Source organism: Eptatretus burgeri, chromosome 7, assembly GCF_056783735.1.
Source record: "Eptatretus burgeri isolate ZD-2024b chromosome 7, Ebu_testis_v1, whole genome shotgun sequence".
NCBI lineage: Eukaryota > Metazoa > Chordata > Myxini > Myxiniformes > Myxinidae > Eptatretus > Eptatretus burgeri.
The window spans coordinates 21881451-21894631 of record NC_140967.1 but is presented as its reverse complement, the minus strand read 5'-3'; the positions used below and the strand labels follow the sequence as shown (position 1 = coordinate 21894631).

Genomic DNA, 13181 nt, shown 5'->3' with positions numbered 1-13181 from the left:
CATCTCTGAAGCTCTGTAGATGTGGATCTCTGATCGGCTTAGAATGGCTTCGATGTCGTCTTGTCTTTTGGTTCAACGTACAGACGAAAGCCCGGGAGTAAAAATTCCGCCGAGATCGGATAATAAATAGCAGAGATAATGTTGAAATTAGCTGATTTTTCAACTTTGGAGTGACCTTGACCTTCAATCGTGTCTAAAGTCATACCGTCGTGCATCACTCATCTCATCACCTACCTACATACCAAGTTTCATAAAGACCAGGCGAAATTTTTTTTGACCGTATCACATCGACAATTTTTCCAACTTTTGAAGACGCATGACTCAATAACCAGGACAAATTTTTAAAAACCGGCCAGAACAAATTTAGATATTGTTCCATATTATCAGAATCCGAAGAAATTTCAAAGATGGGATCACAAACTGCGGAGGAGATAGATTTTGAAAATGGACGATTTCGCAACTTTGGAGTGGCCTTGACCTTGACCTTCAATCGTGTCAGAAGTCATATCATCGTGCATCACTCATCGACCCCTACCTACATACCAAGTTTCATCAAGATCGGGCGAATTTGTTTTTGACCATATCACATCGACGATTTTTCCAACTTTGAAGACACGCGACACGATAACCAGGACGAATTTCAAAAAACCAGCCCGACCAAATTTAGATATTGTTCCATATTATCAGAATTCGAAGAAATTTCAAAGATTGGATCATAAACGGCGGAGGAGATAGATTTTGAAAATGGATGATTTCGCAACTTTGGAGTGACCTTGACCTTCAATCGGGTCAAGGTCATACCGTCGTGCATCCCTCATCGACATCTACCCACATACCAAATAAAGAAAATCGGAAGAAAAAAATAGGACGTACGTATGTACATTGAGACTGGTTTTATTAGGTCATCTCTAATGAGATGACCTAAAAAAATAAAAAAATAAAAAAAAAAAAGAACTTGGAAATTTTTTTTATATTATTTTAGTCTCTATAGTGCCGAAGCCTTTGTAGCTATGTGGAAAGGTAATATCAAATGATTCCTGCTCCCATTCCTTAATTGGTGTCAGGAAGTGTTTTCAACCCCCACACACACAAAAAAAAGCTTGATTTATTAAAAATGCCAACAGGATTAGAACAGCACCAGGAAATGCCGGGTACCCCTACTAATCCTCAGATAAAACGAGTTTTTCTGACAACAAAAAGGATGGGGGAAAAAAAGTGGCGATTATGTTTCAGGGCAATCAGGAAAAATAAAACTCGACAGGATGGCGCAGAGGTAGCGCACTTACCTTGGTGCTGTCCGGTCTGGGTTTGATTATCGGCTCAACTATAAACTGTCGGATTGGTATTTCACATGCAGGGAGTTGCATCACAAAGTGTGCCATCCTTCAGATGGGCGTTAAGCTGGGTGTCTCATCCGCCAGCATTAGCAAGTCAACTTTAAAGATCCCACAGTGTTATTCGTGAAGAGTAGGCAAAGTCCAGTTGGCGGCACCCTGAACAAATTACAAATCCCTGAGAACGCGAGTTGAATGTCAGATCTGGCCAGAGGGTTTGCAAAATATTTTGGCTAAGAGTACCTATTTCATGAACTATTAACCCTATCTTAATGAGAAAATGGCATAATGAGAGACAGACACACACAGACTTTTTGGAAAAGAAAATGATAAACATTTGCAATTTAGAATGAAAAAAGTCCTATCATTGGGAATCCCCATCCATCCCTCAAAAAAATTTTTTTAAATAAAATAAAAAAACTGTAAGGGAGATAAAGAATTTTTTTAAAAGCAAAATATACATTATTTAGATTTGGCTACTTCATACAAGTATAAACAATGACGTGCAATAATTCAGAGCAAATGCTCATCCATTACATTATTATTAATATCACTCAATATTCCTCTATGAACCTTGAACTTATTAGAATAAGGAGGAATAACTAATTAAATAGTATATCCATTAAACATGCAACTTATCTGGAGATGAATGTTTAGTCGAAACAGATAAAAATCATACAATTCCATTCTTCCTTACCTGCCAGCCATCATGAATCTTTTGGTTGAAAATGCCAAACTCATAACGCATGCCATAGCCATAGGCAGCCAGGCCCAGGCTGGCCATGGAATCCAAGAAACAGGCTGCAGACATTCACATGATGGGGTCAAGGCAGGTGGAGGACAAATGAGATCACATAGAAACTTAGAGGGAGGCGAGAAAGAAAGCGGAGATTGTAAACGAGCATCTTGCATCGAGTGTGTACAAAGGGAAAAGCAGGAAATGTACCAAAACCGCTGTTACCTCAAAGAGTGGTCAACTTGCATCCCAAGATACAAAATGAGAGACAGGTTAACAGTGCCACCAGAACAATGGAAGACAGTGAATACAACATTGGACCATTGTTTTGTAAAGGATCAAGTGTTAGTATCTCACAGGAGGGAGTAGAGGAGTGTGGGATTTCTCCTTAAAATGCTTCATTGACTGCAGAGAGAAACACCCACCCCCCAAGAACCCAGTTTGTTCCAAGTAGCTTGTCCCAAGGTCAAGGACTGTTTGCATCCCTCTTCCTCCATACAACTTCTTTTTTTTATTGTTTTAGTTTATTTGTCCCTTATCAATTTCACCAGAGGGGACGAGAGGTTTGCCCTCCATTTGTCTGTCCATCCCACCTATGGTTTTTCAGACTTTCTTTCCCACACCCTTTACCATGTTCAACTGAAACTTGGTACATAGCTTTATTATGATAATCAAGTTACAGAACAAGTTCGAGTTTCAGGGCATTTTGTCAATTTTTCAGAGTTATGCCTTTTTTGTACTGACAAAATATCACATCATTAGGGGACATGTATTACAAAGCAATTCTCGCTCTTGTTTATCATCTTCTTTTCTCCTCTTCCATTTTTTAAACTTAGAGTTTGTTTCTCCATCATTCCCTCTTTTATCCCAGCCCATTGCTTTAATTCTGAACTTTGACCATCCCTTTCAAGGTAGTGTCGGGGTGCAGATGTCTAAAATAGTCACTGCCACCCCATGTGCATCCTGATCCCCAACAGTGTTCTGACACAAACACCTTAACTTGCTCTCACCCAATATTAACCCTCACACCTATCCAATTTCTCATTTCCCTCAAATGCTCTGACCAAAGGTTTCATGATGCCTGAAACGTGAGCTTCTCCTTGCTTGCCAGGGTGGTTAGCATACTTCAAACAATAATCAAAAAGAGGATGACAAATACACTCGAAATTGCAATTGCTCACTTCAAAGACCTAAACTGTCGATCATATGCCATACAAATATGTGACTCATGTTGCCAATGAAACCATACTCTGTCGGGTAGAGGGCCCAAAACAAACCTGCAAGCCGACCCAAACCACCATTTCCAAGACCAGCATCTTCTTCCATCTCTTCCAGTTCCTCGATATCCAGTCCAATCTGAAAGTTGCATCACATGGACGAAAATGTTTTTTTTTATGATTAAACAGCAGATTCACAATGAACTTCACTCCACTATAACCTTTCATTGGCTGTCTCAACATCTCACAATGTGGTTTTAATTGCAGTTATTGGGCAAACACAAATTGCTGTAATCCCACCACAACAGGAACAAACAAAAATGGATTCTTGAACAAGAGCCAGAACTGCACAACACTTTACACTATCCAAGCAACCAAATACTGTGCTGCTGATTAGGTCAAAGTGCTTTATGCTACAAAGTAATTTAACTACAACGGTGCATCACTTTCCCCAGTAATAAACAGCTACAAAATGAGGTGCAATTTCATATTTCATGGGAAAACAATGCTATGATTCACTGCTAGTTATAAAAGCATTCAAAACTTGAACTAGAACTAGAATTGGAACGGCATTCGGTCGGGTGCATACTTTCAGCAGGCTGAACCGTTTTACGTTTTGTATCCCACTGATCGGTCAGATCTGGATCCGGACCTGAACCCAAATCGTTTGGTGGTGTATCTGTTATGATATGGGGCTGCTTGTTACGATTGTAAACTTGACTGTCACTGTAGAAAGTAACCCAGCAGATGAAAAGTACCATAGGGGGATTTTGGATGGTGTTCCACATTTTGACATCCACTCATTTCTCACAACACTGCGCCTGTATTAATAGATAACACTGCCAGACCCCACAGTTCTCATTCTTGTGAAACGATGCAGTCACAACATTGCCTTGGCCAGTGAAGACCACAAACTTCAATCCAATAGAGTACATTTGGAACAGTCTTGGTTGTGGATTGAAGAAAATACTCTCTTGTGCAGATTCTGGTACAGTTGGAGGCTGCTTTGCACCAGGAGTGGCAACTCCCATTGGATTCTCTCTGGCAGCTTCTTCGGGGGATGAGAAGGAGCATTGCAATCATTCATTTTTACATCCACAGCTTGATGGAGTACTGCTCTCCCCTCTGGGCTGGCTCCCCTGCCTCTCATCTTGCTCAGCTTGATGCCATGGAAACCAAAGCCTTCAAGATCATCCAAATCACCCACGATGAAGAAACTTAGAGGGAGGCTAGTAAGAAAGTGGAGATTGTAAACAAGCATCTTGCATCGAGATGGTCTGGTCTGACATGGTCTGGTCCGGATTCCGAATTTATGATCTGAGGTGAGGCCATTGGACAAAAGGAATGAGGGAGAGTCCACTATTGTGTATTACTCTATGTATACTTATTTTAGAGATTGAACCATGACTCGTAATATTGTAGGAAAACCAAGTGTATCCTCTTTTGCCATCACTGACAGGTCAGTGGTCTGTCTTCTTCCACCTCCCTTGTGGTCTTGCAACCTCTGGCATCTCGGTGTTTTGTCCCGCCCCCACCTGTTCCTGTTACGTTTCATCTCGATTTATGTGTTCTTGCTCTTCCATGAGCCTCGACTCTGTATACAAAAAAAAACAACAAAATAATCAGTAATTTCCAACAACAAATTATATCTGAATACTTATAGCATGCATAACAGTTTGTACACAGACAGACACACACTTCGAAACATATTCTACTGCAGCAATGTGTACAATAAAAGAAAGTTTAGAGGTTTATTAAATAGCAAAAAAAAGCCATTTGGCTGCTTGTGTGAGAAACTATGATATCTGCAGACGGTTCACTGTTGGATATCCCGTTAAACTGACCACAAGGAGGTATAGAAAAGGGGAAGTGGGGAAGCACTGCCCTACATTTCACTTTAAACTAAACTCAAGAGAACATGTTTAAAGTTCTCAAAGCAAGTCCTTTTCAGGACACCTTTTCACTTCCTATGCCATGCAGGGCATGGTTAACGTCAGTCAACTCACTGAGACGTTAAGAGACCTCAATTTACAATTCAAAAATAAAATGCTGAAATCCCACCCCCCCCCCCCCCCACCAAAAAAAAATAATCTGCAATCTGTAACGTTGCTTAATCACGTGCCTCACGATGAGATTTTAAAAAGGAAACCTCAAATTAAAGCCTGAAAGATAAATTGTATTTTTAAAGGATTATATTTGACAAACAAAGATTACTTTGATCAGGCTTAAGCATCATGCTTTCCTGGATGTAAAATGGAATATGTGACAAGCAATTAACAACATAGACAAAAACATGACCATTTGACCCATCATGCTTGTACACACCCCATGCTGGTCGTGTTTACCTGGTACATTGCCTCATCACAGGCGTTCTGGAGGCCCAGATTCACCATTGTGTTCTGCAGTGTCCGGCCCATGTAAAATTCCAAGCTGATGTAATACACACGCTGGGAAAAGAGAAAGGTTGGAGGGGTGGGATTGCAATGAAACCATTGTATTAATTTTCCACAATAAAAATTAACCAGAGAGTTGGTGTCAAAGCGACCCAATGCTCGCATGTTTATACATTCATCGGACGAGTCTAATAATATTTTTTATAAAGCATTGCAGTGAAGTCTGATCCAAATAATTTTAAAGCAATATATGTATTTGTATATTGTAATCAGTAAAAAAATAGTGTGGTAGATAAAAACATTAGAAAGGAAAAATAACTTGCACCAAAAACTTTAACATTTTCACGCTCACGCCGGGGGTATCGCTATAGCTCTCTGTTCTTCGAACCGGCGAGCTAAAAAGGAATATTTCAAATATGGAATTTTTTTCTCCCCCCACCCCCCCCCCCACACACACACACAAGACCGAGAGTCTTGAAAGACAAAATAAAAATGGAACAGACTGACAGTGGGCTACAGTTGGAGATAGATAAAGAGAGATATATCGATGAGGATTGTGATGGGTAGGGTTAATTGGGGTTGAAAAGATCATGGTTAGGGATTGGGGGGGTGACATGAGATTGTGGTACAATGCCTGCTTGAAGCTCTGGAGAGAATTGAGCAAGAATGAATGGCCTCAGAAAGACAATTCCACAAACGGAAGATAATAAGAAAAGATTTGAGGAATGCAGAAAGCCAAGATATTCAGGGTTTAATCAGGAAGGGGTTACTGGAAAAATGTGTGTGTTCTAAAGGAGCTGGTGTGGGTTTGGAGGGTTGAGAGAGAGCAAAGGGAATTGGACTGGAGAGACAGTTAATAAATAAATAAGTAAGTAAATAAATAAATGAAACACCGGCCATCAAACTGTGTGATGCGAGAGCAACGAGCCATGGCATTTTCCACGACGAGATTGAAGCACAATAATGTTGAGAGCTTTAGATTCCACACAATACAGGAGAGACTGATGTGATTGATACTGGGGCAAGAGAGAACAGTGCTACATGAAGTGACAGGGAAAAGCCTTGTCGGCAGTAATTACAATTGTGAGGATTAAAGAACTCTGAAGCAAACGAGTGTGGTGCAAGTGTCATCACAATCTGACAAACTAAAACAAAGCCCGCGACACTACAGCACAAGGTCCTTCCAAAACGACATCCCTAAAAGGTGATTTGGGAATACTAGTGAAGAACCCTTCCTTACTCCTTACAGATCATGGAATAATTCTCCCAAATTGGCGCATTTTAGTACGACTTGTAATAGCTCATCCCACTTAAAATAAAATAAATAAAAATAAAAAGAGAGGTCAAACAAGCAGACACTTCTCAATATATATTTAACTACGATTCCCAAAACAATTACTAATGGCTGTTCTGTTTCTGTATGACTGCATCAGCATAAAATGTATTCTGAGCACTGGTTTACAAAATGGTCAAAAAAAGTACTAAAAACAAAACAAAATAAGAGAAAAACAGAAATCAAAGATGACAGACCCTCACCAGGACTTGTTTTGTGTGGTGCGTTTATATATTTTTTGTACACAATGTCGAGGCTCGGAAGAGAGCTAACACACAGAACATACAAAAAGAGGAGCAGGAGACAAGAGGGGTGGGAGAGGGAAGGACAAAACAGTGTGGAACAGAGACATGAGGAGATCTGTGGAAGGGAGAGGGATGGAGAGGGGTACATGGGGTATACAAGATGGACACTACAGGGACTTTCAGATCCTTTCAGGAAGGAAAGCAGGGAATTTGAAGGAGATGGGTTTGGGGTGGATTAACGGGGGTAGAAAAGATTGTGGTTTTGGATGAGGGATGATAAGAGATGGTGGTGAACAGCTGTTTTGAAGAACTGGAGGGAAGAATGGGATTGAAGAGAGTGTGGGAGTTTGTTCCAAAGGCAAGGAAAAAAAAAAGAGGAATGAAAGAGTGAAGGTCAGCAGTGATTCTTGATTTTTGGTATTTTTACCAGAAGGGGGTTGCTGGCGCACTTTGAGTACCCTGCGGAAATATGGTGAGGGGGGCAGAGTGGGACATATCGCAGACAGAGCGGGGGGGGGCGAGGCCAGAAAGGAGACGGTTTAAGACAGAAAGACCACCGACCTGCCTGCGGTCAGGGCCGGCGCCAGACTATTTTGTGCCCGAGACAAGGCCAACTTCTTGCATACCCCCCAAAAATTGCCAACTTCGATTTTTGAAAACAGATGTTTTGTAGAAAAAATAAAAAGCACAAAACTTGAAACTGCTAAATTTATTTTACCACAATATTTTACTTAGTCAGACAGAGAAACAAACAAAAAACAGAGTTTAAAACGTCTCATAAAAGTTTCAATTTCAGACATCAAAATGTCACTTTGCGTGCATTTTCCTTTGCAAATTTTGTCAACAAGCTGGGAATGATAGAATAGAATAGATAAAGAAAGAAACAGTATTGTTAGTGTTGAAAACAATAAACTATTATGAACAATGAAATATTATATTTTCCTTCTATTACGAGTTTTCTTAAACCAATAATTTGCATAAAACTGACCCTTAAAGGTCAGTAATGTGCTCCTCTGAGGTCTGCGCCCAAGGCGGCTGCCTAGTTGGCCTTATGGTAGCGCCGGCCCTGCCTGTGGTGAGAAAGTGAGAGTTCCAAAGACAGCCTCGTCGCGGGAGATACCAATGATCCTAAATGCCTTGGTTTCCACAGCGTGAGGCCGATAAAGGTGAGAAGCAGGAGCACAAACCGAGAGGGGAGAGCAGTACTCCATCAGGCTGCAGACAAAAGCTTTGTACGTGGTCAGGAGCTCAGGTGTGCCAAGAAAAGACTTTGCACAACGGATGATGCCCAGTCGGTGACTGGCTTTGGAGCCCGCTGGGAAATGTGGCTTTCCCAGGAAAAATCATGACAGATATAATAAGACCCAGAAGCTTGAATGAAAGGACTTCAAGAGGATTGAGAAAAAGTACATGAGGGGGCAGGGTAGGGTTCCAGACGATCCCTTTGGAGAGATATAGTGAGAGTGCGAGATTTGTTAGGATTGAAAGTGTTCCACGTGTTGGACCAGCTTGTGATTTTATCCAGATCTGCAGAGAGTGAAGAGGCTGCTGCTTGCCGATCTGTGGGATGAACAGATGGTACAGCAGAGGGTGGAGTCATCAGCAAAGAGATATAGAGGATTTTCCAGAGTCGGAGAGATCATTGATGAAAACCAGAAAAAAAACAGGGCCCAGAACGCTGCCTTGAGGAACTCCAGCCTGGATAGGAAGAGGGGATGAGAGAACTTCATTGAGGGCCACACGTTGACTGCAACAGGAGAGGAAGTCTGCGAGCCATGAGTGGAGATGGCCTTGGATACCACAGAAAGAGAGTTTGGTGGCAGGGTGCCAGACCGTGTCAAAAGCACGCGATATGTCAAGGGATATGGGTCTGATTTAATGTCTGGCATTGAGGACCTCCATCCATTGTTGGGAGAGCAGAAGCAGCATATCCAGGGAAGAGTGACCGGGAAGGGAAGAGGAAAAAATTGATGATCGGAAATCAAGCCATTAGAGAAGAGGAAGGATTTAATGTTTGAAGCGATGATGGATTCCATAACCTTGCTGATGATTGGGAGAAGGCTGATTGGTCTGCATTTGCATAACAAAGGTGCAAAAACAGATCCCTGCAGAGCGGTAATGTTTGCCGATTTCCAAACAGATGGCAGATGACCTTGAGCAAATGAGAGGGTGAATAGAACAGAGAGAGGGTGAGCAAGAGCAGAGGAGCAGGTTTTTCGGACAGGAGGGCTGATGCCGTCTGGACCGGTTGCAGAATCGAGGTTTCATAGCAAGTTCTCCACCTTATCAGGAGAAAAGGACACATAGTCCAGCAACAGTTGGGTGTGACTGGGTAAGGTGGGCCCAGAAAGCGATGGGTTTGGGACACACGATTTAGAAGTGAACACAGAGTTTAGGCATTCAGCCTTTTCACGTGCAGTGTCAGCAGTGCGGCCATTTGAGGGAAGGGAGGGGATGGAGGGGGAACATACACCAGAAACGGACTTAACTTGACACCACCAGGATTTGGTGGAGGGAGACAGGTTTGATAGTTCAGACTTGAGATTAGAAAGATGTTTTCTGGCTCTCCTGAAGGTATACACACACTTGTTACGAGCTTAGTGGAAGGAACTGAGATTGCCTTCAGTTGGATTAGCCTTCCATGAGACGAAGGCAAGTTGTTTCAGGACAACTGCCTTGCCACAAGCTTCAGTGTACCATGGGTGGGAGGAAGGGTAGGACAACTGAAGACGAGATGGGATAAATCTGTGCATGAGAGAGAGCAAGTTTCTTTGAAAGAATTCGCAGGACGAGTTGATGTCGGAGAAAGTTAATATGGGAGACCAGTCAATAAGTTTTATGGCTGCTTGAAGTCCCTGCCAGTCAGCCTGAGTGAAATGCCAGACTCGACGGTGCTGAGGTGGTTCTCCAATAACAGCCAGAGAGATGTCCACTTTGACAATCACGTGGTCAGATGAACTGATTGGAGCCAAGGAAGAACAGCAGATATTTTCAGGGAGATTGGTCAAATCAGATCGAGAAGAGATGAAGTACCTTTGGTCGAGATCCAGGTGGGGAAGTTGACAGATTGTGTCAGTCCCAATGAGTCGCAGAAGTCTTTTGCTGACGTGCCATGGCAGATGAGGGAGGTATCCACACCGTTCTGCATGAGTAATTGCTCCTATGGTGAAAATTGTCTCAATCCGACAAGCGGTTGCGGAGAAAAACACTAAAGTTCTGTGCGAACAAAACAAACAAACAAGAAACAGACAGACCCAAATGCAATCCCCTCTCCTCCGGCAAGGGTAAAAATAAAAACCAGCCATACATGGAATGTTAATTCCACAAAACGTGGTGATGCTGGCCTCCATGTACAGCAAGAAGCATCACATACACAGGGAAATGCATCACGTGATGAGCAACAGGCGGAAAAGGTCCTCTTCATGGTTCAATGATGCGAGACATACACGAGATGCAGTTATCTGTATTATAATGGAGTGTGTGTGTGTGTGCGTGTGTGCGTGTGTGCGTGTGTGCGTGTGTGCGTGTGTGCGTGTGTGCGTGCGTGTGTGCGTGTGTGCGTGTGTGCGTGTGTGCGTGTGTGCGTGTGTGCGTGTGTGCGTGTGTGCGTGTGTGCGTGTGTGCGTGTGTGCGTGTGTGCTCTATACCCATTGGCTGGACAGCTGGCCTGACACCACCCACAATTGTAATCTGTAAAAGATATACAGTACATCATACATCCACCATTTTGGTATACCTAACACATTTTCAAAAGAGTCATATTCCCAATTACCATGCTCTACCTAAATAAGTTTTCTCTTCAGTGTAACCACAACTTAAGCGACTGTTAAAGGATCATCACATATCGAAAGGTTGGAGTCGATATGCGTCATGGACCTTGTGAAGGCGACATTACGTACAGACCTCAGGCTTCTGACCTCTGGTGTCAGTCTATGGGCCATGGCAATTGGAATTATCCAAGCTAGACAGCATAATGCATTATAAATGCACATAGCAGTACGCATGTTTTTGCTTCATGTCCTTAACCTGGGTCATTTTTTTTCTTTCTTTCCAGGAGCGAGCAAGACAGCAGTCTGTTGCATATACATCACCCAAAATAAAGGGAGCTATGCAAGAGGAACGGGTTGCACGTTAGGAACGAGATAACCCGTGAGGTACCCTCTGCTAGTTTACATAATACAGTGAAACCAGAGCTGCAATTGCTTCGACAGAATGGAGGAATGGTTTTGGAGGCATCAGCAGCTTGCTAATGAGCACTATGGTAAAGGATTCTGAAATCCCAAATACTGAACCTTCAAAATTAATGCAACTCATCTAACAAAATAATACTCTGTTGTACAAACTGGACATATAGTAACCTCATGGCAAGTCACAGATGCTTGGCATTTCCTCAAAGAAAGTCTAACTGACTGAAATGACCACTGTGCGGGGCCACTTACGTCACAGATCTTCCCACGTGATTTAACGGCCGTCACTACATAACAGCTCTTCGCATGTGAATGGCAGAGATAGTGTTACGGATTTGGAAGCTTCTTGCACACAAACAGACAGCAGTCCCTAAGCTTAGTTATTTAGATAAGTATGTGTATAGTTCGATTCCTCCCTGTGTTTAATGGGAATTTCATGTGTGTGCTGCGGGTTATTTTATAGTCAGGTCTTTTTACATCTTAAATCCCCCACAGGAGTAGACAGCAACAGCCCCCCCCTCTACTTTCGGCACTATTCGCATTCTTCACGCGCTGGCGTGCCGAACACGTGTGTAGGCGGGGTTTCAGTCGCTCGCGCTCTGGTTTTCGCTCCAAAAAAGGGCCTGGAGTCCATTCAGCGAGGAGCGAGCGTCGACCGACGCTCGCCAGCCAATGGGAAGCCAGAACGCCACATACTATTGTGTAGCCTCTTTGGGGGGGGCGGAGACATCGACACGCCCTCTGCCCAATGAAGGCAGGCCACCAACACGCCCCCCCCGTCCAATGAGGAATGAGGTGACATCGCGTGCAAGGGGGAGGATGAGTTTTTGGCACGTTCTGTCAGCACTGGCGCTGGTCTGCTCTCGCCTGGCCGGTTGGTGATCCATTCGTCTGGTCTGGTTTTCTGGTCGTCCTCGCAATGCAAGGGTTCCTCTCATCTCGTCCGCCTTCGTGCTGGCTGGCGTCCGTCACATATCCCTCGCCCCTGGTGCTTGGTGCTGCGTCAAAGCTGTGAGTCCGAGTCCCACTGAACAAGACCGACCAAACTGTATGAGGCGGACAGGTGCACAGCCGGACTCTGACCACCCCCCCCCCCCAGATGACCTTTCCTCCTCGGCTGGAGGTCCAATTTCGGGTGTGTGTGTGTGTGTGTGTGTGTGTGTGTGTGTGTGTGTGTGTGTGTGTGTGTGTGTGTGTGTGTGTGTGTGTGTGTGTGTGTGTGTGTGTGTGTGTGTGTGTGTGTGTGTGTGTGTGTGTGTGTGTGTGTGTGTGTGTGTGTGTGTGTGTGTGTCCAGTCCTGTAAGTAGAAACCGTGAAGTGTTTGCTTGTACATTGATTGCATTTCTTTTAGTCGGTTTAACTCTGCTCCTTGTACTCCCCTACCCATTAAAAATAAACCCCAATTGTTAAATGTACCAGCTCATTGTCTGTGCTTTCTCTCATTGGCTGAGCACTGTGCTTATTGAGAATTAGGGAGGCCGTTTGTGCCGTAAATTGTTCATTTGGTCCGGCGCGGCTTTGGTAAATTCCGCTCGGTTACGCCGGATCGGAGTCAGCAAGAGCGACTCGGTTCGGACAAAGTCGGCCAAGGGTGTGGCTTCCCCGGTAGTTAGATGGCGTGGGTACTTAGGTAAATTGGAATTAGACAAGTGGACCCTACCTCACGTCGTCAAAATATTGGCGACCACGGTCCTTTAAGCGACCCGTCGACTCCGGAGTTATCTGGGTTGACGACC

General features: G+C 43.6%; 1 protein-coding gene across 1 annotated transcript in view; it reads right to left on the bottom strand.

Annotated features, from left to right (window-relative positions):
* Positions 1 to 13181, bottom strand: part of LOC147022813 (glycogen phosphorylase, muscle form) — a 67125-nt gene that overhangs the window by 29862 nt on the left and 24082 nt on the right. Inside the window, exons 2-4 of the mRNA XM_085887651.1 lie at positions 5633 to 5734; positions 3348 to 3426; positions 2032 to 2135 (exon numbers count right to left, since the gene is read on the bottom strand). Coding sequence (XP_085743777.1) covers positions 2032 to 2135; positions 3348 to 3426; positions 5633 to 5734 — 285 coding nt within the window. The remainder of the gene's footprint in view (positions 1 to 2031; positions 2136 to 3347; positions 3427 to 5632; positions 5735 to 13181) is intronic.